Raw genomic sequence first — 26333 nt, 5'->3', positions numbered from 1 at the left:
AGGGAAGGATGAGGACAAATCACTTGATGTTTGGCCATTGTCCATAAAGTTGTATGGTGACTTTGAATTTGTCTGATTTCCAATCCTTCTCTCACCCCTGCTCCTAGTTCATTTTCCACACAGCAGCCCAAATATTTTTAAAATGAAGGCTTTCCTGGGACTTCCCTGGTGGTCCAATGGTTAGTACTCCGTGCTTTCACTGGCAGCGGCATGGGTTTGATTCCTGGTTGGGGAACTAAGTATGATCCTACAAGTGGCAAGGTGTGGCCAAGAAAGAAAGAAAGAAAGAAAGAAACCTTTCCTTAAACCTTTCAGTGACTTCCCAGCACACTGAGAAGAAAACCTAAACTTCCTGCCGAGACCGAGCACCCAGGACTCATGCCTCCCTCTCCATCTCATCTCATCTCATCAGGCCAGCACCAGGCATGCTGGGCTTCAGTGAGCACCTTCCCACCTTGGGGCCTGCGTGCATGCCTCCCTCTCTACTGGGACACTGTTCCCAATGCCCTTTTCATGGCTAATGCCTTCCATCCTTCTGGTCACCTCATCGGGGAGGCCTTGGCGGACCACTGGGCCCAGCATAAGGACTGGCAGGCCATGGCCCCTGGTTGAGATCTGCTGAATGGATAAGTGTGAGTGTGTGTGTTGACACATCCTTGCTCCAGACTGTCTTATTTTTACACAGGCGTATCCCTGAGGGAACTACACAAACGTGTCTCACCACGCAAACGCTGGGGCCTGCTGCACCAGACCAGGGCTGCAGCGGGGATGGACTCACCCGCCAGGACCCAGACAGAGCAGGGCCAGAGAGTGTGGTTAACTCAGAGCCCAGCATCAGGGCCAGGCTGTCCCCGCTCCGTGTGGGTGTGGCGGGCGTGGTGAGCAGTGGCTCAGCCCCATCCCTGTGGGAGCCTGGGAATAAAGGGCCCTATTCAGCCCTTGCAGCCTCAGCTCCTCCCTGCCAGGGGAGGCTGCCCTCAGGAAAGGGGACGGTGGGACACTGGGCAGTGCTTCCCGCCAGGCTCTCCCTGGGCCGTGGACCACAGCAGGGATGGATGACTTGTGGGGGAGGGGCAGCCAAGGGTACAGGGCCTCCGGGGCTTGAAGAGACACAACAGAAAGGCCCAGCCAGAGGAGGAGGCTCTGAGGCAGGCAGGGGCAGTCCTGGTTCAGGGCATCATGCTGAAAGGCCCAGTTCACTATCGATGCTCTGAAGCAGAGGAAAATCCCCAGGATGCAGAAGCCCATTGGAAAACTGCCCCATAACCACAGGCCTGGCCACGCCAGCCAGAGGGGCGCTGGCCTGGCTCTCTCGGGGTAGACACTGTTCCCCAAAGCCTGCTTTTCTTGAGCTTTGGCTCTGTTGGTAGAACTGAGCCCAGACAATCAACTCTCTTCAGCAACTTCCTACCAGTATTTTCCATGATTCCACCCGCTCCTGCAAGGGAGGTGAGAATGATATAAATGATAGATCACATTCATTGAGTACTTGGTGTGTGCAAGCACTGTGCTATGTATTGATACTTTATATTTATTCTGTTATTTGATCTTCACAACAACCTATGATATGGGTACCTGGGTACTGTTGTTACTCCCATTTTACAGATAGGTAAACTGAAGGTCAAGAAGTTGAGCGACCTGCCCAAGGTCACACAGCCAGTAAGTGGTAGAGCTGAGATTGGATGTGCCATGTTCTCTGTCTTTGGCGGTCTGAAACTGCCTGGCCTCTTAATTCTTTTGCTATGTTCCTTTCTTTGTGTGTACCTTTCCACAGGCGGTACATCTCAACCCTCCCCCCACCCCATAAACAAGGTCAGCATGCATCCTTCACTCACTCGCTAATCATTCAGCTCTCCCCAGTGCCCGTGCTGAATTGGGGGCTGAGATGTGATGGTGAACGGTACAGACATGGCCCCTGCCCTCAAGAGGACACGGTCTGGGTTGGCACTGTGCTGCGGTGTGATCGGTTACGATGGGGACACACAGGAGGGAGACAGGCCTGAAAAGTGGTAGGAATGAGCCAGGCTAAGGGAAGGGGAAAGAATGTTCCAGGAGGAGGGAAGGGCCTGAGCGAAGGTCCAGAGATAAAAGAAGCCAGCTAGAGTAAGGTCAGTGTGGCTGGAGGGGTGTGTGTGTGTGTGTGTGTGTTGGGAATTTATGAGGTGCTTGAACAGACAGTGGGTAACAGGGGTCCAATCACATGGACCACACAGCATAACAGAGCCATTAACATTATACATTTCAGAAACACAGGTTCCTGAACCTTCAACGCCAAGGACCACAGTTTTTACCTGGGGAGACACAGGCACCTTCAGACCCTTCTGAAGCCCTTCTCTCTCAAGTTTGAACCCCAAGCGGGGCACACTTGGTCCTGGTCACTGGTCAGGAATGCACAGCACAAGCTCAAAACTGTGTTCTCACCAGTGTCTACACCTACCACAATCCAAATGGATCCCGGGGGTAAAACCAGGAGACCCTGGAGGTCATTGTGTCCAGCCCCCTCACTTTCTGATGTCGAGGCTGAGCTCAGAGAGGACCATGTATTGCTCAACTTTGCATAGCAAGTTAGCAGCCAGGATGGGACTCAGCAGGACTTGGGCTGGCAGCCTAGTTCTGAGGTGGACTTTGCAGCTTCTGCACTTACAGGTTACATTCCCCAGGGTCCCCAACTCAGCTGTTTTTCTTACTTCCAATTTCTACCCCAATCCTAACCCAACAAGAGCTGCCACCACTGACACCGTCTCACAGAACTGAGGACCCAAAGGAGCCTGTGGTCGTCTGCCTCCAAGGTGGCCCCTGGTGACTCTGGCCTCCGGCTCCTCATGCCTTACATAGTTCCCTCCCATACTGGATAGGGCTGACCTGGGGAGCCAGTAGGATATTTTGGAAATGATGGTGTGACTTCCAAGACTAGGTTAGAAAAGATATCGCAGCTTCCTTCTCGATCTTCTTTGGGGTCACTCACACTGTGGAAAGCCAGCTGCTGACTTGTAAGGACACTTAAGCAGCCCTATGGAGAGGCCCACTTAGGAAGGAACTGAGGCCTCCTGCCAACAGCCAGCACCAATCTGCAAGCCACATTAAGTGAGCCATCTTGCCAGTGGATCCTCCAGCCCCAGTCAAGTCTTTAGATGACATTGACTACAATGTCACAAGAGATCTCAGCTCAAAACCATGCACCAAAGCCATTCCTGAATTCCTGGCCCAAAGAAACTGTGTGAGATAATAAACATTTACTGTTGTTTTAAGCTGCTAAACTGGGGTGGGGGCAGCAATAGGTGACTGATACAGGGCCCAGCAGAGCTCTTGAGAGAATGAGGGCCCCTGGGTTACCTGAATCAGGGATATATGGGGTATTGACTACAAATGCAGATTCCTAGGATTTACCCAGACCCCCTGAATTAGATAGAAGGGTGAGAGTCTGCATTTTAAAAATTTATTTATTTATTTATTTATGACTGTGTTGGGTCTTCGTTTCTGTGCGAGGGCTTTCTCTAGTTGCGGCAAGCGGGGGCCACTCTTCATTGCGGTGCGCGGGCTTCTCACTGTCGTGGCCTCTCTTGTTGCGGAGCACAGGCTCCAGACGTGCAGGCTCAGTAGCTGTGGCTCATGGGCCTAGTTGCTCTGCGGCATGTGGGATCTTCCCAGACCGGGGCTCGAACCTGTGTCCCCTGCATTGGCAGGCAGATCCTCAACCACTGAGCCACCAGGGAAGCCCAGTCTGCATTTTTAATAAAGTCCCCCCAAGTGAATCTCATGTACCTTTTAGGCTTAGAAGTACGGAACGAATTAACTTACTTTACAGATCTAAAGAGGCTCAGAGAGATGGTGGTTTGAGCCTTATCACACATCCAAGCTGAGGTAGGCCAGGGCCTAGAATTAGTACCTGATTTCTGGTTCATTACTCTTTCTACTTATTTCCTCATTTGTGCATTTCAGTTTGCTTTTTTGAGAAGTGTAGGCTTTGTTTTCTTTTTTTAAATTTACGTTAAAAACATGCACAAAGCAAAATGCTATATAATCCATCGTTTGTCTGCTGAAGAGCTTGCTTTGCCTGGGAAGAACTTTTCAGCACTACCCAAAATGTGGGCCTAACGCTAAAAGGAGTAGGGGTACTAGGTCATGCAGAGGGGCTGGTGCTGCTACAGAACACTGTGCCAGAAAAGGCACCTTTGGGACTTCCCTGGTGGTGCAGTGGTTAAAAATCCGCCTGCCACTGCAGGGCACACGGGTTCCATGCCTGGTCCGGGAAGATACCACATGCCGCGGAGCAACTAAGCCCATGCATCACAACTACTGAGCCTGCACTCTAGAGCCCACGAGCCACAACTAGCCACAACCACAACTACGCGCCTAAAGCCCGTGCTCCACAACAAGAGAAGCCACAGCAATGAGAAGCACACGCACCGCAACGAAGAGTAGCCCCAGCTCGCCGCAACTAGAGAAAGCCTGCGTGCAGCAACAAAGACCCAATACAGCCAAAAATAAATAAATAAATAAATAAATTTATAAAAAAAGAACAGGCACCTATTCTACTTACCTAGATGCCTCAGCTCCAGGCTTTTTTCCCAGGCAAACAAAACTCAGCATGTACAAGGCAGAGACAATGAACAAAGACATGATGGGAGTCTACCTTAACCCCTGCCAAACTGTCACCCCGGTGGGTGAGAATGATAATCCCACTTTCATTTGCATAGCACTTTGGTGCTTAGAAAGAACTCGTGCACAATCTTATTGAATTACCTTTGCAGATGGCAAGATAGGTAGCTCTGAGACCCATTCAGTCATTCACTTGGCACATTTGTTGAACAGCTACTATGTGCCAGGTAACACATTAGGCACAGGGGATATATGGATTTGTTTCTTTACTTAATAAACACTTATATATGTTTACTATGAGCCAGGCACTGGTTTAAGCACTTTACAAATCTTAACTCACTTAATCCTCACAGCCACCCAACAAAGCAGATATCATTCTTCTTCCCATTCAACAAGGGCACTGAAGCACCAGAGAGGTTAAGTAACTTTCCCAAGACCAAACAGCTAGTAAGGGGCAATATGGGGATTGGAACCGAGGCAATCTGGCCCTAGACTCCACCCTCTTAACCAAGATAAAATAAGACATGGTTCCCGCTCTTCAAAAACTCTGGTTTTCAAAATCTCCATGACGACAGAGGAAGAAACTGAATCTCAGAGCTATCTTCTGACTCTCCCCAAGTCACACACTCCTGGGACTAAAGGTAGTGTTACTTTGCTTCATTGAATGCGTCTGTTCGCAAAAAAAAATTTAGCAGAAGATGGGTGCCAGGGTGGCGAATGTGGGCATTTCTAGAGCCCAGAAAGAGAGAGGAGGCCCCAGCAGTAAGTCTGAAGTATCCCGAGACACCAAAGCAGACGAACAAGGCCTGTTCACTGCCCAGGCCATTGTGATTTGTGATGGTCTACTGCCAGGCAGTATTCATGCCTCCAGATATTTGGGGGCAGTGTTATTTATAGGTCACACTTCTATTTATAGTTTCATTGAATTCCTGCTCACCCTAGCTAGATTTCCCCCCCTCTCAGAACCTAGAGAGGAGAGGATAAGAACACTTTTTTACCAAGTGTGTCAGGGCAAAGGTGAAGGTCAAAGCCTTGGTTGTGTGTGCAGCCTTTCAGCAGGAGCCCTTCACGGGGAAGCGTTCAAGACAAGGGGGCTTTCTACACTTTCCAAAGGAAATGGGGGTTGGGGGAGGACACAAAGCTGCCCTTATACAGAGGCAGCCACATTCTGCCAACACGGTGGGATTTGAGGTGGGCCTAGAAGACCTCTTTTCCCCTAAAATATTTTCCCTTTTGCATATTTCATCATTAGGCATTTATTCCTTTGGTCTTAATAGTATTATATGACAAAATGTTGGGACTGTGTGTGAGAAAACCTAGACAGTATCAAGTCCAATCCTTGTGTTTCACAGGTGGGGAAACTCAGGCTCGCTGAGGGGCTAGGACCTGTCCTCATGGGGGGATCTGAATGAATAAGACATGGTTCCTGCTCTTCAAAAACTCCAGTTTTCAAAGTCCCCATGATCAGGGAGGAAGAAACTGAAGCTCAGAGGTATTTTCTGACTTTCCGCAAGTCACAGACTGCTGGGACTAAAGCCAGGTCTGCTTCCTTTCTGAATAAATGGAAATCAATTACCATACACGGGGAGACCATCCCAATGTTGGAAGAGCTGTCGGGCACAGCAAAAGAAACTGGGGACAGTAAAGCAGGCTCAGAATTCCTCTCTCACCTGACCTTTACGAACAAGTAAAACCACATGACGTTTCCTAAGGTTCTGTTTGGTGCCCCAAATGTAAACTTCCTGGTTTTAGGGTCACACAAAGAAATAAAGGTAAAGTGGGACTTCTTTCTTATTTTTAGTCCCTTGTTGTGGTTTAGGAAACAGTATCTGTGATGATTGTCACTGCATGGTTAGTTTATAAATTTGTGTTTACAAAGCCAGCTGGCAAAAGTCATTACTTTGGGGCACTATGCCTGCAATTCTAGCATCTAACACGAGGTGGCTGGTTAAAGTTGAGTAGGTTAAGTGAAAGGCAACTGAGAAAATACTGTCATCTAGATAAGACCTTTGCTGTCAGAACATGACACTTTAGTAAAAGGACAACATTGACCAACCTCTAATTGACATAGTAAAAAAAACCATAACATGAAACTTGAAACAAAGTTTAAAGAAATGCAAACACTCTGGTGCGGGTGGCATACCCCTGCTAGCCTGAGTCTTCATCTATAAAGTGTGGTTGCTGACATTAAAAGAGATTACTAGAAGCACATGAAACCCTTTGCACTATATCTGGCTAAAGTACGTACTTAATAAATGTAGCTATAATCCTTAAGTAGAAATCTTCTTTCATTTATAACTGTTTAATCTGTTAAAAGTTGCAAGCCTCACACACAGTTCCTCAGGAAGCTGTTTGCAACTTTCCCCCTGTAGCCAATTTAACAATAAGGTATCTCCGGACCACTCAGCTCATGTGTGAACTCTTTTTCTAAAGCAAGTCTTTCTATTGAAAGAGAAGGGCTCTGCCAACACAGGTCTTACTTAGGGCATCTTCACCAACTACCAGCTATTAAAGTTGGTAATAATCTGGTAAAGTTACCAGATCAGAAGCAAAAAGCTGAGAAGTAAAAAAACTTGCCAATCAGAGAAGGCACCAAATTACCAGTCACTGGCTTGTCTTAACTCTCTTCCTTCGGCTTGTTTTGAAACTTAGGTCTGCAATAATTGTTTTATACAGAAGGGCAAAAGATACTACTTTAAAATCTCAGTTTATTTTTTTGTCTTTACCTTTTTGCCGGAGACTCCTTAAAAGAGACCCAAGGCTTTTCCCCTCCTAACAGTACAACACAACTGGACACACAGACTTTAGACACACTCGTGCCATGTTAACTTCAAAACCAGCAGCAGTTCCTAGGCCAGTTTCTCTCATCTCCAGACTTTTGAAACAACAACCTTAGCAAGCACCTTGGCCCCAAACTTCATTCTGTCTTGGAAGGGAGGGGAGAGTGTTCTGACTTACAGCTGACGATGGAGTGTGGCTGGGGCCTGAGCATCCTCCTGGTTAGTCTGGTGATGGGGGATAGAGGGCTGTCCTGTGACTTACACCCCTCCCACACAAAACAGGCAGGCAACTCAGGTGTGTGTAGGGATGTGAGACCAACGAACCAGCCCTCACAGGTTACCTGTGGGAAGCCTTGTCTCCCATGCACCTCTGCTTTAGGTCAGAAATTGACTTACCGACGCAGGTTCAGTGGTTTATATTATGTGAATGGCCTGAAGGTAATCAAACACTCAGGAAGTGCTGAATGCAATCAGCCAGCCTACCGAAGGGCTTCACTGGACCTTAAAACGGTGCTTCTCAAGCTTTCCTGCACATACAAATCACCTGTGCATGTCATTAGAATGCAGACTGTAACTTAGTGGGTCTGAGGTAGGGGCCAAGACTATTTCTAACAAGCTCTCAGACGATGCTTGTGCTGTTGATCTGTGAGCTACATTTTGAGCAGCAGACCTTGAAATGCACAAGACTGCCTGCAAGACCTCACTCTTGGAAAGGAGCCCAGAGAGACAGCTCACACTTTTGTGTCGAGCCCTGCACTAAGACTCACCAGATCACCATCAAGTATTGAGTGCTTGCTGTGTGCTTCACAGATAACATTTCATTTGATGCTCTCAACAGCCCTGGGGGTATTGCACAGATGAGGGTCACGATGGATGATGGACGTGCAGAGATGCTGAGTAAGGCTGGCCTTGGGTCACACGGCTAGGCTATTGAGAGGCTGAGTGGGATCAAACTCTAAGGCCTCCAGTGTTGAAATGCAACACTTAACTGCCTTTGTCATGGAAAAAGCAGAGTTTCGGACAATTAGCACCCAGGTGTGAACCCAGAGGTGTTTGAGCCCAAAGCCAGCGTTTGGAACCACCATGCTCTGGGGCTGGTGAGCTGAGTCACACAGCTTCCTTCGGCAATGCAGCTTTAGAAATTCTCCCTGAGGGCTTCCCTGGTGGCGCAGTGGTTGAGAGTCCACCTGCCGATGCAGGGGACACGGGTTTGTGCCCCGGTCCGGGAAGATCCCACATGCTGCAGAGCGGCTGGGCCCGTGAGCCATGGCCTCTGAGCCTGCGCGTCCGGAGCCTGTGCTCTGCAATGGGAGAGGCCACAACAGTGAGAGGCCCGCGTACGGCAAAAAAAAAACCCCAAAAAACAAAAACAGAAATTCTCCCTGAGATCTACCCCCGTTCTCACTAAGAAGAAATCCAGCCCTTGGGCTCTGGCCTGCGGGGAAACAGAAGCGTAGCCCTTTTCCCTGACTCCCTGCCCCTGAAGGGTAGAGAGGGGCCGGTGCTGCCAGCCCTGCCTTCTGAAGGTGCATTCAGGTGAACAGACTCCACCTTCAGGCCGTGCCAGTCCCTCAGGCCCACTGTGGTCTGGAGGCCGGTGGCCTGGCATCCTGGGGCCTCCTCGGTGGATGTCAGTTCTCGGAGCTGTGGAGGTGAAGGGGGAGGAGGTGTTTTCAGGGCTCACAGCAACCGTACTGCTCGAAGCCAGGCGGCCTCTGGATGAATGGTGCATCAGTTCATATGGGCCTGGGGCATCTCCAAGAGTCAGCTCAGTTCCCGCCAGGGAAGAGCTCTGGCTTGGGGCTCTGTCCTTGGGCTGGGTCCAGTTAGGGTGACCTTGGAGAGCAGTGGAGGGGTCAGGCCAGGGACACTGTGGAGATTTGCCACCAGCACCCCTTACCTCCTAAGAAGGGGGGCCCCGAGCTCCCTCTCAATGGACCTCAGTGTTCTTCCTGCACCACCACTACCCCTGCCACCCCTCCTACCCCCCTGGACCCAGAAGCCAGAGCGCCTAGCGCCCGGAGTCTCCTGGGGAGAGAGGCTGGTGGCGGGACTCCCCACCACAAAGCATCTTTCATATGTGCCAAAGGCTTCAGCTACCTCAGGGAGGAGGGAGGAAGTTTCCTTTCACCCCCAGGGTGAAGTCCAAGGCTGGAGTTGGGGGAAAGGTCCTGGGAAAACTGGGTCCTCATCTGGGGCAGGGCTGCCCCCAACAGAACCTGGGCATTGTCATTCTCAACCCCTCCCTCCATCTCCAGTCCATCAGTGAGGCCTCCTGGCTGTTCCTCTGAAATACATCTCGGATCTAGTTCCCTCCACACCATTGCCCAGCCCGGGTCAAGCCACCCTCCTCTCTTGTCATGCCCTGTCCAGCCTCCATGGGTCTCCCTACCCCAGGCTTGCTCCCTTTCCCTTCCAGTCTATCCCACAAGCTCAGCTGAGGGATCCTTTAGAAACAGAAACCCAGTCACGGGGCCTCAACCTAAAACCTTCAGACACCTCTCGCCACACCTAGGACGAATCCTCACCCCTCAGCTTGGCCCATGACAATGGCACAGCCTGGTCCTGTGTGGCAGCCATGCTGAAAGCTCACACAGCCTCATCGACCAGGTTTCTCAAGGTGCCCCCAGGGGCCCAGTCCCTGCTTCCTTCTCCCAGCTGCCTTCTTGCTGTCTCACCTCTATCACACCTGAGCTCAGGTAGCTGACCTGACAGTCATCTACACCTGAGTGTGAATTTACTGACAGTGCCACTCCTGGGGCACATCTGAGCGCCCACTAAGCAGGAGTGAAAGGATTTGACCCTGAAAAAGGATGTTTGGGCATCAGGTAAGCAAACAATTTATTTCCAGGGGAGAGAGGGTAGGGGAGATCAGGAACGTCACAGAGACTTGAAATCACTGGCCTCTGGTGACTTTGCCAACATGCAAGAAGATCCCTGGTTGCTCTATCGAACTTCTAGTTTAACGTATGCAATGCTGTGCCACAGTGATTAGCAAGAATTACGCTAGAATCCAGCGTTCTGGCTCCCCATCCAGGGCACATTTTTCTGCACATTAAATTAGGCAGACTGACTGAGACCATGAAAAGAACACATTTCTGCTTAGATCAGAGGCTTCTTGTGGAAGATACCCCAGGATACACTTCATTCGGGGCTGAGGGTTTGGGGTGGGCATGCAGGAGGCCGATTCCCTTCTAGAATTATCTCTGGACAATGAAGACACGTAGCATGTGGTAACGAAGTGACCTGACCCTTTCCCTGGTCTTGAACTCGGGGGATGACACGGGGGAAGGACTAGGGGGCCTGATCCACACTGACTTTCAAAAGTAAAAGGGGCCCTTGAGTGGCTGCCTCCAGCAAAGCTCCTTATTCCCAGCGAGACCTGGCAGCTCTGGAGCCGAGAGCTGCAAAGCTCGTGACCCTGCTCTGTTACCACGGCGTCGGGTCCAGGGGCGCGCAGCTTCCTCCCATCTTTCAGCCCCAATCAACCATCTGGATCATCAGCCCTTCAGACAGGATCTCCTCGCAGCTTCGCAAGTTCCCACAGGGAGGGAAGGGGCAGCAGGAAGTGCAGTCAGGGCTGAACTGTGGAGCAGCCTCGGCACGGAGAGCGCGGGCAGGCACGGGGCAGCGCAAGGCAAACCCACGTGCCCGCAGCCAAGCCACCAGGCTTGCAGCACGGGCGCCTCTCCCTTTGCAGTTCACACAGCGCGTTGTAGGCATAACACGCTTGGACCACCGTCCCAAACCATGATGAACCCACCGGGTAGACGAGGAAACCGACCCCGGATGCCTGTGACTGGGCTGAGTGGCACAGCTTACACACGCGTGTGGAGCCGTCTCTTTGCCACAGAAGACATGCTTTGGAGTTCCTTGGTTCCACAACTCCTGTCTGCCTGGCTCGCTGTGGCCGCTCACCCCCTACATTCCCCACCTGCTTCACACACTTCTTGCTGTTCTTAAACATCCATGCTCAGTCACACTTGGCTTGCTGGCTCCTCAGCCTGGCACCTCGAGAGCTGATCTGCCCACGCCTGGCTCAGTTCAGGTGTCACCTCTGTAAAGCGGCTTTTTTGGACCACTTAATCTCAGATGCCCCAGCCAACATGACCTGGTTATTTTCCTTTCTGGCACTTAGCACTGTTGGAAATTGCTTACTTGTTCGTTTGCTTCCTGACTCCCCCACTGGAAGGTGAACTTCCTGAGAAGAGTGGCCCAGTTTACCTTGTTCTCAGCTACATCACCAGTGCCTACAGCTGGGCCTGGCGTGTAGTAGGTGCTCAATTAATACGTCGGCAGGCACGAACACATGCAGCTCTTCCATGTAGCGTTCAGAACCGGATGCCAAGAGCAGGCTCTGGGAACCACCCGCCCCAGATTACAGAGTGAGAGAATGATTTGGGGAGGGGGGGCAGTAATTACAGCAAGAGAAGACCCAGCACTTCCAGAGGAGGTTACAGGCAAGTTGCTTTTAAAACAGCACACAGTACCTCTCAGGCCTATAATCTTGTTGATCTTTTGAAAACCCTGGCATTACCAGCAGACCCTATTTTTTCTCTTTCATCACGTAGGTTTGCCTTTTCTTGCCATCCCAGGTCATCAGTGGGGCTCAGAAACCTCTCAGGTCCTCTCCCTTGGGGACTGTAGCACCTGCCAGCATCTCTGAGCCACTGATTCCCTTACAGCCTCCCAGGCACTTTGGGGAGGGCTTTCTCAGGCTGCCGCCTGGTGGGGACAAGCAGAACAGCCTACAGCCCAGGGAGAGGGCCAGCTCTCCCCGACACCATGGACCAGGTCTAGCTAAAGACATCCCTCCCCCACTGCCTCCTTCTGTGCTGGAACAAACACCGGATCTGCCGCACAGGGCTCTGGGGGGCAGAGAGAGGAAGGACCTGGAGACCGTGCTTGCAATTCACGCAGCACCCTCCTGCGCTGGGGCTCCAGACTGCCTCTTCACTAAGGGACCGGTATGTAAACTGGTGAGCTGGTACCAAAGAACGAAGCGTGCTTGCTTTCTAAAAATACACCCCTCTAAGCCTGTGAGGTCACGAGGCTGCCTGCAGGCTGGCAGCACCTCTTTGATTAAGGTGATAGGTTCACTTTTCTTCCTAAGCAATCTAGCTCCTCCACTCCTCACCAACCCAGAAGTATGTATACCTGTGGGTGGGACTGACTGTTATTAGGCTGAAGGGGCTTTCTGGAAGCTCAGAGGCCCAGTACCAGTCAGCACAGAGACACAGATGGCTTGCGAGTGGGAGGAGACCTCACGCAGCCTTTGCCAAGCGAGTTCACCTCTTTCTGCTCCGCTGCCTGGCTTCTGAAGCCCTTTGGTCCCTGGTCGCAGTGGTTTGCTTTTTTCATCAGCAGCTACACACTCTTCTTCACTCTGTAATGACCATTTCCTCCCAGGGAGCCTCCTTGGGCTGGCAAAGTCAAGATATACAGGAAATCTACTCCAATCCCAGGATGGGCAACAGGAGATGGATTTTCCACAACAGTCTTCTAAAACAAGGCAGAAAGTTCCATGTAAACAGTAGGCTGCCTTGAGAGGCTGCCGACCCCATCATGCTCGGCCCAGTGTCCTAAAGACTTCACTTCTGTCCACCTCTCCCAAAAGCAGGAGACCCCAAAAAGCACCAGATACACTTGTTGTAAGACAAGTCTCTCTGGCTCTCTTGCACTTCTGCATGTCTTGTCCACAAAGCACTAACCGCCTTTTGTTCTGGATTATCTTTTCAAAGGTGTTTGTATAGCAAACAGCTTTAGAAGACAGAGGCAGGGAGCCCCTTGCTCTGGAGCAAACAGCAGGTTTGCATAGAGCCTTGGGAGACTGGGATAGTCTCTCTCCTGAGCAAAAGGGGTAGGTTTGCTTACCGCCCATTATAAGACGTGGGCTCTGGAAGATCTGGTTCCTCTCCTATAATGCAACCCACTGCATGTGCAGGCATTGCTCTGGGCCCATGGGGTCATGCCCTATGGGACTTGGAGGCAATACTCATGCTGCTTGCTGTGTTATCATGAAGTCTTTTGTCTTTGACCCAGGAGTCTCGTGTTTTCAGCTGGCATCCACGAAACTGGAGTAAGCTAACTTAACTGGCTTGCAAATAGGGTAAAATCTCAGATCTTTCCCAGTTGGTGGACTAGCTGTGCTCCCACTGGGGTCAACACCACTGCCCAATCTCTGAGCTCCAGGTCTGCCCTGTTTCCAGCAAACTCAGAAGAAGCCCCCAATTATGAAAATATACATAAACCAAAAAAAGAATTACTTAAAAAAAAAAGAATGCTCTACTTTGCAAAAGGACTTCTCATGAATAGCATTTAAAAAAAGAATAGCATTTAGGACACCTAAAAGATGATGTGATTTGTCCAAAGAGCAAAATTTCACGGAAGTTTTCAGGAATAAGCCTTAATGTACAACAAGGGTCACCCCTGCTTTTCTGTTGGAGGTGGGAATGCCAAGAGGTCAGGCCTGGGAGTGGAACTTCTCAGGGACTATTGTCAAACTACCATCTCCTTCCTAAAGACCAGCTGGCATGCTTGCTTACTGGCCCTCTCTACCTCCTTACAATAAAATTCAATTACTTGGGTCTGTAATTGTAGGTAACTGAGTTGTGCTAATATCAATTTCCTGGGTTTGATAATGTACGGTTGTTACATAAGGTATCACCACCGGGGGAAGCTGGGCAATGGGTACACAGCTCAGTGGCTACATGATGGTGGAAAGTGATCTGACCTATCTTTAAATTGGGAATAATGCCACCTACCCTGTACTTTGGTAGTGGAATTGGAGGGGAGGAATATAGAGTGCCTAGGAGCTTTGCAACATCCTATGAATCTATAATTATTTCAAAGTAAAGTTTAAAAAAATACTGTGACTTAAATCAGATAACCAATCTTTTTAGATTCATAATTAAATGAAGACAGTCAGGACTCTGTCAGATGAGCAAGCACGTAACCATGTGAGCCTCAGATTCCCTCTCTTCTCTCAGTTCCTCTGCTTTCTCTGTCATTTCCACCAGCTAAACGTCCATGAGCTCCCAACCAGGAGCCTGCAGCCAGGTCAGCCAAAGCAAAGCAGCTGGCCTAACGCTCCAAAGACACCTCCAGACCCCATGCCCGGGCAGCAGAAATGCACATCGTGTCCCGTCGCCTCCAAAGCTAAAACTGAGGCCCCTCCGGAGACAACAGGCGCTCTCTGCTTCCTCCCCTTCGGTTTCCCTTGCTCGGCAATTCCAGGCCAGGCAAAGGGCTGGCAGAGCTGTTCCTGAGGCTGGCTGCTAACCTCCCCGGGTTGCTGGAGCAAAGGCTGCTGGATTACCTCAGTGCCTTTGAGCTCTCTGAGGTTCTGCCAAAGTCACTGCTGCCAGGGCTTAGCCTGGGGGAATCAGCAGGTGCCTGCAGACAGCCTCTCCAAAGGCAGGGAGGTGGAAACAAAGACTCAAGCTGGTGTTAGGTAATAGTGTACCTGTAGGTGCCCTGTCTGGAGCCCCTCACCATGGACGCTCCCACCCCGCGCTCTGTGGGTGTTGGCTACTAAGGGCTCACAGCTGCCCCTTCTCCAGGGACACGCCCTCAGCCCTCAGGAGCACCTGCCCATATTTCACACTTCTGGGAGAGGGGGCTGCTCACAGATCATACTGCTATGGGGAGTATAAAAGTTGTCCCCTAAGATGGGACAACTCTGTGGTGCCGTCCTCCCACCAGAGCTCCTCATGGGGTCAGGCTGAGGCCAGACTTAGCTGAACCCACATCTCAGCCCAGTGTCTTCCCCTTCCCTGTGCTGCTTCCCTCACTGTCCTAGGATGTTCACTGGAGAGCAATCCTCAAAAGTCAACTTGCCTAAGAACCCTCGTCTCAGGCTCTGCTTTTCAGAACCCGACCTAAGACAGGCAACATTCATCACTGCCCTTCTCTGAAACCCTCCCCTCCTGGGGGAGCCCCTTTGATTCTGGGTTGTGGGATGGCTTGGAAACCCTCATGCCTACTCAGCCCTTGCTTGCTTGGTTCTGCTTATATTGGGTTGTTTTTCTTCAATCTTTTTCCTTCTTGTCCAAGCTAAGGACTGAGTAAAGTATGAAAGGGTTTGGTATTTCCTAGTGGGTGAGGGGAAAGCCGGGAACAGGGCCTGGGAGTCTCAGGGTAGGATTCCAGATGGCCAGCAATGTCCATTCTGAAGTCTTGGAGAGCAAGTGAGCAAAAGGGAAGCTTTGGAGAGAGAGCCCCACTGAAGGAAGGGGAGAAACACAGAAAAGCAGGGGAAAAGGAAACCTCCTTTAGGATGGGACTGGAGGGGGGGGCAGTCCTCTAGACAATATCACCCACTATGCACAGGTCACATCTCTATGGGGGCAGGGTCCTGTGGCTTTTCCCAGGAGTGAGGGATGGCAGGGTGGGGCGGCACTTTCTTTATTAACACCTGCCATTTATTGAGCTTTTACTATGGGACAGGCACCGTGCAAAGCACTTTACATGAACTCTTTTAATCCCCACCACAATCCTAGAAGAGGAGACTGAAGTTCAGAGAGGTCTCAATCCTGCCTCATGAAGCAGATATGTTTTCATCCTTATTTTCCAGATGAGAAAACTGAGGCACAGAGAAGGCAATACAATTGGTAACCAACAGAGTCAGAGTTTCCGGGGTGAAGCCATACAGTCCGACTCTTGTGACTTTGGACTGTGGTAGCAGCAGGACATGAGCCTTGCACTTCACCCCACCCAACCCCACCCATCTTTCGAGGTCAGCTCCAGGTCCCCCTCATTCAGGAGGCTTTTGCTGCCTTGGGCTCACAATGAGCTCCTTCTCCATCAAAATTGGAATTTCACAGTGGTAGAGAGGGTCACATCTTGCCTTAAGAGCTTCTCTGATTAGGGAGTAGGTCTTGTCTCTCTCACTAGCCCGAGGGTTCCTTTAGATGAAGGAAACAAATCCAGATCTCCCTGGACTCTCCAGGCCACCACAGTCCCTGGTCCTGGGCACTTATTCCTGGGCCTGGCACAGGCTGAGCCCCTCATAAACACCTGCTGAGTGAATGATAGTGAGGCAGTCTCTCCCTGGAGCACTGGCCACGAATGGGGGAAAAGCTGGTTCTTTTAGAACAACAGGCAGCCTTCACACCCCGAGGCCAAGTCCACCCGGCACCAGGGCCGGGCACTGACATCCTTGGCTCTCGGACACTTGTGTCCACAGCATCCTAGCTGGGCTCCCGGGTCCTTGGTGGAGGACCACCTGGACTGTACTGGAGCAACATCTAAGGTCATTACAAACCTGGGTGTTGGTCGTTCCAAATTCCCTTGAGACTCAGCAGAAAGCCAGGCGGGGGTGCAAAAGTCCCCCACATTAACTCCTAGGCCAGGAACAGAGAGGCAGTCCTCTGCCTCCATGGAAGGGGTCCGGGGCCGAGATTCCCTACACCCTCACTGACTCATTCTGGTCTTATGTGAACTGGAGGATTTAGAAGTTCATTGTAGCTAAATTGATTCTCTCCAACTTTAGCATAAGACTCAGAGGGCAGGCGGCAATGCCTTCTCTTGTCTTTCACTGTTTTTGAGGATGGGGGTGCACGAGGAGTACCTTTCAGAGAAGAACCACTCTCTGGGGGGGGGCTGCCCATAGGTAGGTTTGCAAGTCAACAAGCAGGTACTAACCATGCGCTGGCTGCATGCCAGGGATTAATGAGATGCAGACCTGCTTCTTGCGATGGTCCCACTGATAGCTGACGTCCGGGGAGGTCCAGGCCCAGCAGGAATGGAGGGTGAAGACCACTGTGAGGGAAGGTCCCCTGGGAACCAGCCCAACTCACTAGCCTGGGGAAAGGTAGGGGATGCGGAGACCCAGGAAGCAGCACCACCCACATGGGTCAGGGCAAAGAGCCCAGTTTGGAGCAGGAGACCAAGTTCACACCTCAGCTCTGCCACTTCTCACTGTTGTGGCCTCTCCCATTGCAGAGCGCAGGCTCCGGACGTGCAGGCTCAGCAGCCATGGCTCACGGGCCCAGCCGCTCCGCGGCATGTGGGATCTTCCCGGACCGGGGCACGAACCCATGTCCGCTGCATCGGCAGGCGGACTCTCAACCACTGCGCCACCAGGGAAGCCCTCGGCTCTGCCACTTTTATGGGCAGTTACTTACCATCTCTGAACCTCAACATCTTTATCCCTCAAGCAGAAATCGTAATGCATGCCTCAGTGTGGAGATTTGTATACGATCGCAAATTAAAAAGCACTTTGTAAGCTATAAATTCCAACACCGATTGAAGATGTCACAGTAATAGCAGGTTATGACACACCTGAGAAGATTCCCTCGAGGTTACACAACATAATCAATTGCCTTAAACATGTTCCAAAATGGTGCGATGGTTAGTGGCCTTTTATGACCAGACGGACCCGGGTTCAAATCCTAACTTTCAACTCACAGGCTATGTTACCTAAGCCATCAGAGCTTCAGCTGGATAATGGTGCCAGGAGGACTCGAGCAGGTTGAGAGGGGAAGTGTGCTTGATTTAAGGTTACCTGTGATTACAACGGCAGCCAGTGGAAAGAGTTCAGCCTGCAGTTTTTCATCCTTTCATAGGAGAACTTGATCTCTCCATGCTTTTTGTAAAAAGGAAACCAAAGTCCCAGAGCCTGAGAAACTCCTCCTAAGTTACACAGCCCGGGGTGAGCAGAGGTGGCCCTGGAGTGGTGGGAGAGGCCCCTATGAAGACAATGGCCTTCAAAATCAGGGGCTTCCAATCCCCTGGGAGTTGTTAACATGCAGATTGCTAGGCCCGCCTGGCCCAGAATTTCTGGTGTAGTAGTCAGCCTTTTCTTGGCCTACAGAATGTCCCTCTTCAGGGTGTCCCCCATCCCATTAGTGAGGCCATGAAAAGCTTACCTGGGAGGAAGGGGATGATTCTCTGCTTGGGGTCCTTCTGGCCACCTTCGATGGGAAACTTATCCAAAAGCTGCATCTGAGGAGCCAGACAGAGGAACAGGATTCAGAAGACTGGAACGGCCCTCAGTGTCCCTTCCCCACCCCGCTCCACTGCGCCAGGGCCCCACTGTCCTCACACGGATGAGCAACGCCTCAAATCCCTCATTTCACAGACAATTAACAAACCACATGGGGCATGAGTGGGAGGACGCCAGAGCTCTCTACACATCAAAGGGGGAGTCTGAACAATCTCAAGGAGGCCTGAGGGTGTACAGGGAGGTGTCCAGAGATGACCCGGAGTGAGGCCAGGGTAGGGACCAGCAAGATTTCAGGCCAGGCTGCAGATGGGGTTTCCAGAGACTTCTCCGGACCCGGTTGTTTTCATACGTCATATGCTGGGTGAGCCCTTCAGTCACCCGCCATCCTAATCCCACCCTGGGGCCAGGATGGGGAAGGCCCCACCTGATGCTTCAGACAGACCACCCACCTTCCAGAACCGCTCTGCGGAAACAGACCCAGATGTTATTTTAATTGCAAAACCAAATCCAGCCCACTGCCCCCACTGCTGGAAGACCCCCTCCTCCGTTTCCTACCTTCCCACCCTGAGACTGCTGCTGTTTTTCCAGGGACAGACCCATTGGAAGAGTTTCCAGGGTTCTGGAAGAACAGCTGTTTTTTCTTCTGCTATTCTGGGCTGAAACTCTGTATAAACTGGAAAAACACACAGGAGACAGGATGGACGAAGCCACAGCCCCTGTGCGTGTGTGTGGCTAGCCTCGCTTCCAAGGAGTGGGCGGGCAGGAGGTGGAGCAGAATGGAGAGTGGGATCTAGCCCCGCTGACCCAGCTGTGTGTCCCTGGGCCGGGCTACAAGCTTTCTCAGTTGGGCTTCAGGCGCCTCATCAGTAAAATGAGGAAGATCCGTCACAGGACATCTGCAGTCCATTCCTTCTTCTGAATATTAATTAATACTTATTGAGCGTCTACTTAGAGCACTAAGAAAATAGCAGTAAAGAGAAGAGACGGGGGCTTCCCTGGTGGCGCAGTGGTTGGGAGTCCGCCTGCCGATGCAGGGGACACGGGTTCGTGCCCCGGTCTGGGAGGATCCCACATGCCGCAGAGCGGCTAGGCCCGTGAGCCATGGCTGCTGAGCCTGCGCATCCGGAGCCTGTGCTCTGCAAGGGGAGAGGCCACAACAGTGAGAGGCCCGCCTACCGCAAAAAAAAAAAAAAAAAAAAAGAGAAGAGACGAAGTCCCTGCCCTCAGGGAGTTTACATTCTAGTTGGGGGGAGACACACAGTAAACAAATATGTACTGTGCTGGGGGCATACATGCTATGAAGAAAAATGAAGTAGGATAAGGTGGTGGCGCAGAACAGGAAGGAACAGTTATTTTATACAGAGTGGTGTGGAAGGCCTCACAAATCAATGGCAATTCGGCAGAGACCGGCAGGAGGTGAGGAAGCGAGCCACAGTGGAGGGGGAGAGTGTTCCAGGCATGGGAAGGGCCAGTGGAGTCGAGTGAGCAGGGGCCGAGGTATAGGCACTGAGATCCAGGTGGGGCCCGGATCATGGAGAGGATGGCTCGAGCTACAGGGAAGTGACTGGGCCACAGCGAGGAAGCAGGGAGACCAGTCAGGAGCCTATGTATTGGCTTGGACCAAAGTGCTGCCTTGGAGGTGGTGAAATGTGGTCCTACGCTAGATTTGACACGTGTAGTGTATGTACGTGTGCACGCGTGTGCATATTCCCATCTACCCACCCACTCACCCAGCTCTACAGCATGATTTTAGGATCCTCTCTTGCACAATCAAGATCCAACATACACAAGCTATTTACAGCCCACACGTGAAGGGTGGGTCATTGTCAGATTCCATTCAAAACAAGACAGTGACTGCACTGTTATTAACTTTCACTTCCCTGAACACAGTCTAAGATTTAACAAAAGCTGGCTCATGAGTTTTCAAACCCCAGTGTTATAAGTCCACCTCTCCAACCTTTAATAATTGCCTGCTATGCGTAAATATGGACAATGGGCCATAACACTATAAACCTGTACTTAGGATTTTTTTTTTTGCGGTACGCGGGCCTCTCACTGTTGTGGCCTCTCCCGTTGCGGAGCACAGGCTCCAGACGCGCAGGCTCAGCGACCATGGCTCACGGGCCCAGCCGCTCCGCGGCATGTGGGATCTTCCCGGACCCGGGCACGAACCCGTGTCCCCTGCATCGGCAGGTGGACTCTCAACCACTGCGCCACCAGGGAAGCCCCCACTGTGCCACCAGGGAAGCCCAGGATTTTTTTAAATCAACAGATTTTCAGATAAATTCTACATGGAGTAAAACTCTTATTTTCTCCTCTCTCCATTTTCCTCATCCATATTCTATTTTGTAAATTTTATTTCTATATTACATAAGTAATTCATGTTCATTGAGGGGAAAAACTAGAAATTACAGAAGCAGTAGGTGGTCAAAAGGAGAGCAAGAATCACTCATAATCCTTCCCCCTGAAAAAGAAGCATTAATATTTGGGATATATATCCTTTCCAGATGTTCTTACCTGCATGTAGATAAAATAAGCTCATCAAGTACTCTCATTATGGTGTGTAATGACATTGTCCCACGTCAGTGACTACTTCCATATCGGCACTGTTTCTTTGTTTGTTTATTTTTTTAAACTAGAGTTTTGCTCATTTATTCAAACAGTAGGCATTAGGGCAGGCTGTGGTAGAGGATGCAAAAATGGATCGCATTGTTCTTGTTCTGGAAGATTTGTCAATCCAGGAACAGAGATGAGGTATCCAAACAAAGACAATACAAGGTAGAAAGCGATAGGTGCCACAAGAGGGGTCTGTTCATTAATTCATTATCCATTCATTCAAGGAACATTTGCTTCCTGTCCCACATCTCATCCCAAAGGGAATGAAAGATGAATTAGGCAGAGCCATTGCCCCTGGGGTAGTCACGAACTGAGGCAGGAGGCAGAGTCATGAACAAGTAATACTAACGACCTATGATAGATGCCAAACTAGCAGGGAGTTCTGGGCAAGGTGAATGTCCAACTCTGCCTGAGAATATCTGGGCAGACTTCACAGAGGAGGTGACACTTGAAGGCGATTTTAAGGAATGGATATGAATTCACCAGGAGACTGGATGAAGAAAGCATCTGAAGCTCAAGAACAGCTTATATAAAATCACAAATATGTGAGACGTTCTCCTGCTTAGGAAACATAAGAACTTCAGTGTGGAGAGTTGGGGGGACTTGTGGAAGACCAAGCTACAAAGGTGGGTTGGGATGAATTGTGGGGAGCCTTGTATGTCATCCCCCAAAGATTTAGTTCCTTCTGTGGTCAATGAACAGCCACTGATCCATACCAGCATTCTTAATTGTGAGGCAGAATGCTTCAAGGTTTGAATGGGTCATGGTTGATTTACCTACTCTCTACTGTTGGATATTCACTACTACATGTAATATCAGAGTGAACACCTTTTCCATGTACCTATGAACCTTTCTTAACATTTTTTCTATTTTTTGTTTCATCTCATTGAAACCTTTGCAAATTTATAGGTGCCTTAAATCTTTTCTGGAAGAAGACTGAAGATAAATACATGGATATAACTAATACGTTGAAGGACAGGCCCAAGGCCTTGGAGCAGCAGCTTCATAGGATTTCTGAGGAAGAACACAGAGATGATGAGGAGAAAGGCAGGCCCAGCTCATGCCCTGTGTAGAGTGATTTGCCCTTATCAGATTCCTTTTCTCCTGAAAGAAAGTGGCTTGCTGTGCCCGGCAAGCTGAGGGACTTACCCAAATTGCCCTATCTCTTTGGGGCTGGCAGGAGTTAGGCTACAGAAACTTTAAGTTTCTGGGGCTTCCCTGGTGGTCCAGTGGTAAAGAATCCACCTTGCAATGTAGGGAACGTGGGTTTGATCCCTGGTCGGGGAACTAAGATCCCACATGCTGTGGGGCAAATAAGCCCGCATGCCACAACTACTGAACTCGCCTGCCACAACGAGAGAGCCCGCGTGCTGCAAACTACAGAGTCCATGAGCCATGGAGCTCGTGCGCCACAGCTAGAGAGAGAAGAACTCATCTGCCACAACTAAAGAGAAGCCCGTGTGCCGCAATGAAGAGCCCGTGTGCTGCAATGACAGATTCCGCATGCCTCAGCGAAGACCCTGTGTGCTGCAACTAAGACCCGACTCAGCCAAAAAAAAAAAAAAAAAAAAAAAAAAAAATATATATATATATATATATATATATATATATAAATGGTAAGCCTTTTTAAAAAAGTTATAAAAAATAAAGAAACTTTAAGTTTCTTATCAGCTCTGACATACATTTGTTCTCTGAATCCTGAATTCCTTTTCAGACATAAGATTCTGAGATTCTCACTAACAGTGCATAGGGATGGTGGTGCCCAGAGAAGTGGACAGGGGCACGTAAGATTCATGCATTCCTTCCTTTCCTCCCAAAACATTTGCTATGTGCCTTCTAGATGCCAGCCCTCTGTTAGGGGCTAGAAATAATTTAAACTGCTGGTCTATGGACCACAGTAGCAAAGCCCTAGAGCTGTCTCATATGGCAGTCACTACCCACATGTGGCTATTAAGCACTTGAAATGCGGCCTGTCCAAACAGAGATGTGCTGTAAGTTTAAAATACGCACCAGGTGTTGAAGACTTAGTACAAACCAAAAAAGTGAAATATCTCATTAACAATTTTTGTATTGATTGCATGTTGGAATGATAATATTTTGGACATATCAGGTTAAGTGAAAATACTTTAAAAATAATTTCACCTGTTTTATGTTCTTATGTAGCTACTAGAAGAATTTAAATTATATATATGGTTCATATTATACTTCTATTGGACGGGCTGCTCTAGAGCAAGATCGTTCTCAAAATGTAGTTTTAAGTCTGCCCAAACCTGACACCTTGGGGGAGGGGAGGTGTTTGTTAAAAATACAGTTTCCTGGGCCCTACCCAGAAGTCTGTGAAGCTTTGTTTTGGTGCTAGAGACTGACAAGCAAGTTTTGGAGTGGCGGGGAATGGTGAGGCTATATGAAAAGGATTCTGTGGGACCTGAAGGGAGAGGTCAGGGAAGACTTCCTGTAGGAGGTGAAGCTAGCTCTGTCTTGGCAGAGTGACGGTCACGTTCCCTGTACCTTCCCTGCCAAGAGCAGTCTGAACCTCTCCGTGGGTTCACGTGCCTCCTGGAAGGCAAGGGTCATCTGATAGCCCTGCGGATTTGAGTTTTTCCTCAAAAGGCCTTTTGAGGATGCTTTGCAGCTGGGCTCTCTCCCACCTCCTCCTTCTGTAACAGATATTCATCTTCCCCCACCTCTGCCTTAGTCTGGGTCCCCTGAGGCCACGACAAGCCCATCTGCTAAAAGTACTGCGTCAACGGGCTCTCTCCAGAGCCGTGAGTGTGCAGCTGACCTGCCACCCTCCACCTTGAGCCTCAGGTGCTGATCTCAGCACACCTGTCACCTGATCCCCCCACGAGATAAGAGGGAGGCATCTGTCCTCCCTGTTATCTCCAGGGCCCACTGGCCACAGGAAGACGATGCACTGCTAACCAGATGTTGGTGACATTTTCTCTGCCCACAGGTGACATTTCAAAAAAAGCCAATCCCCTGGCTCAGACTCCAGAGCAAACCAGTCGGGGGGCTTGCAAATCTGCCCCATTCAGCGAAGTGGCCCGTGTGCAGTATGGCAGAGTGGTGGGCGGTAGGATAAATATGCGGCCACGTGTGATACACAGTCCAAATGTCACCCCACCTGGGGGGCCAGGCAGGCCGCGAAGTGGGTTCTGTAACCTGGTGGCGCCTAATTTGCAGGACTGGGTCTGATAGAGAAAAGTCACATGAAAGGCTGAGGGAAGCTGTCTGATGAAGAGGCTGCCCAGAACCTTCCCTGAGGAGGAAGCCTGGGTGTGTGGGCAGTGAGGAAGGAAGCTCCGCCCCGCAGAGAATTCTGCTGCAGCTACATTTTCGGGCAGGAAGTGGATTCTCCTGTCACTCCAGCAAGGGCCTGAGTCGGGCTGGAGGAAAAGCAGGGCCCGTTGCCAGGGTCCTTCTTAGAGTGAGAGGCATTTGGCTAAGGGAGCCCTTGGCAAGCACATCAGAACTCTGCAGCGTGTGGAGGACGCCAGGCTGTTTATCTAAGGGGTGGATAGTGCGAGAGATACAGGCCAGCTCGGCTTCACGAGCTGGCCCCAGCCAGAGAAAGCTGATTCGGCAGCTCTTCGTGGGCAGGGCTGAGCAGCAATAAACACTGGGGAGAGAGAAGGGTGGACCCCGGGCCCAGCTGGGGCACATCTGTAACCCAAGAGGCCAACTCCTCGCCCTTCCAAGAGGGTGGAGTTCCCAGCAACTCCAGTTTTGGGGCCCTAATACTTGTGACCATTTCCAGCTCAGGAACAAAGGGAACATTAGTTACTACAAGAGGCTGGTGGGTTCCCTGATCTAGAGGTTCCCCTTACAAAGAGGCAAAGTCACTCCATCTCCCTGAGAACTCTGAGAGATCACGGGAAACCTCAGAATGGGTTTGTCCATCCTACTGACTTAGGGCTCACCAGGCCCTGTGTTAGATGCGGGGACACAGCAGGGAGAATCCCGGAAACAGAGAGGGACAATAACGATACGTGTGACTTTTCCTAAAGTTCTCATCCTTTCTGGTCTGAGATGTACTTCCCCATTCCCTTTCTTCTTTGATGGCCTTATCAGGCGACACCTACTCTGGGAAGCCTTTGACTGTCCCAGCCTAAGGTCACACCACCTCTCTTGGAATTCCAACAGCACTCCTGGTTGGTATCCCTATTTCAGTATTTCACATAGTTTTTTGAAAATTTTTTGTACATATTCATCTCATTGCCCACAAGAGGAGGCACCCTTCCCTTTGAATGGTCTTGGTGCCCTTGCAGAAAACCAGTTCAGGATAAATGTACGGGTTTCTTCCTGGACTCTCAATTCTACTCCTTTGATCTATATGTCTATCCTAGGTCTGTAGGGTGCCATCTTGATTACTGTAGCTTTGTATAAGTTGTTTTCTTTTCTTTAATAGACTTTTTTTTTTTTTTTTTTGCGGTACGCGGGCCTCTCACTGTTGTGGCCTTTCCCGTTGCGGAGCACAGGCTCCGGACGCGCAGGCTCAGCGGCCATGGCTCACGGGCCTAGCCGCTCCGCAGCATGTGGGATCCTCCCAGACCAGGGCACGAACCTGTGTCCCCTGCATCGGCAGGTGGACTCTCAACCACTGCGCCACCAGGGAAGCCCTTTAATAGACTTTTTAAAGAGAAGTTTTAGGTTCACAGCAAAATTGAGCAGAGAGTACAGAGAGTTCTCATATACTCCCTGACCCCACACATTCCTGGTCTCCCCCCATCAAAATCTCAAACCAGAGCAGCACATTTACTGCAATTGATGAAGCTACACTGACAGATAACTATCACCCAAAGTCCATAGTTTACATTAAGGTTCATGTTTGGTATTGTACGTTCTAGGGGTTTGGCCAAATGTATCACATGTGTCCACCATGACAGTATCACATCACTGCCCTAAAAAACGTCTGTGTTCCACCTATTCGTCCTCTTCCCACTAACCTGAGCAACCACTGATACTTTACTATCTCCATAGTTTTGCCTTTACTAGAATATCATATAGTTGGAATCATACAGTATGTAGCCTTTTCAAAATAGATTCTTCAATTTTTAAAATGCACAATATGTATTTAAGTTTCCTCCATGTCTTTTCATGGCCTGATAGCTCACTTCTTTTTAGCACTGAATAATATTCCATTATGTAGATGTGCTACAGCTTATTTATCTATTCACCTACTGAAGGACATCTTGGTTGCATCCAAGTTTTGGCAATTATGAATAATGCTATTGTAAACATCCATGTGCAGGTTTTCGTGTGGACACAGTTTTCAACTCATTTGGTTAAACACCAAGGAGGATGATTGCTGAATTGTATGGTTAGAGTATGTTTAGTTTTGTAAAAAAACTGCCGAACTGTCTTCCAAAGTGGCTGCACCAGGGAAGCCC

At 50.1% G+C, this 26333-nt stretch overlaps 1 protein-coding gene across 3 annotated transcripts in view; it reads right to left on the bottom strand.

The window, feature by feature from the left end:
- The window catches only part of SH3PXD2A (SH3 and PX domains 2A), a 246985-nt gene that overhangs the window by 137560 nt on the left and 83092 nt on the right, over positions 1–26333 (bottom strand). For 2 of the 3 annotated variants that reach the window (XM_081228410.1, XM_081228406.1), the window contains exon 3: positions 18251–18326. In XM_081228410.1, the coding sequence (XP_081084536.1) occupies positions 18251–18326 (76 nt within the window). Of the gene's footprint in view, positions 1–18250; positions 18327–26333 lie in introns of those variants that run through there. The other variant, XM_081228407.1, reaches the window with a different exon arrangement.

The sequence above is a fragment of the Mesoplodon bidens genome (genome assembly GCF_964165515.1).
Source record: "Mesoplodon bidens genome assembly, chromosome: 1".
Taxonomy (NCBI): Eukaryota; Metazoa; Chordata; class Mammalia; order Artiodactyla; family Ziphiidae; genus Mesoplodon; species Mesoplodon bidens.
Note: the sequence above shows the minus strand (reverse complement) of the source record. Positions and strands in the feature narration are given on the sequence as shown.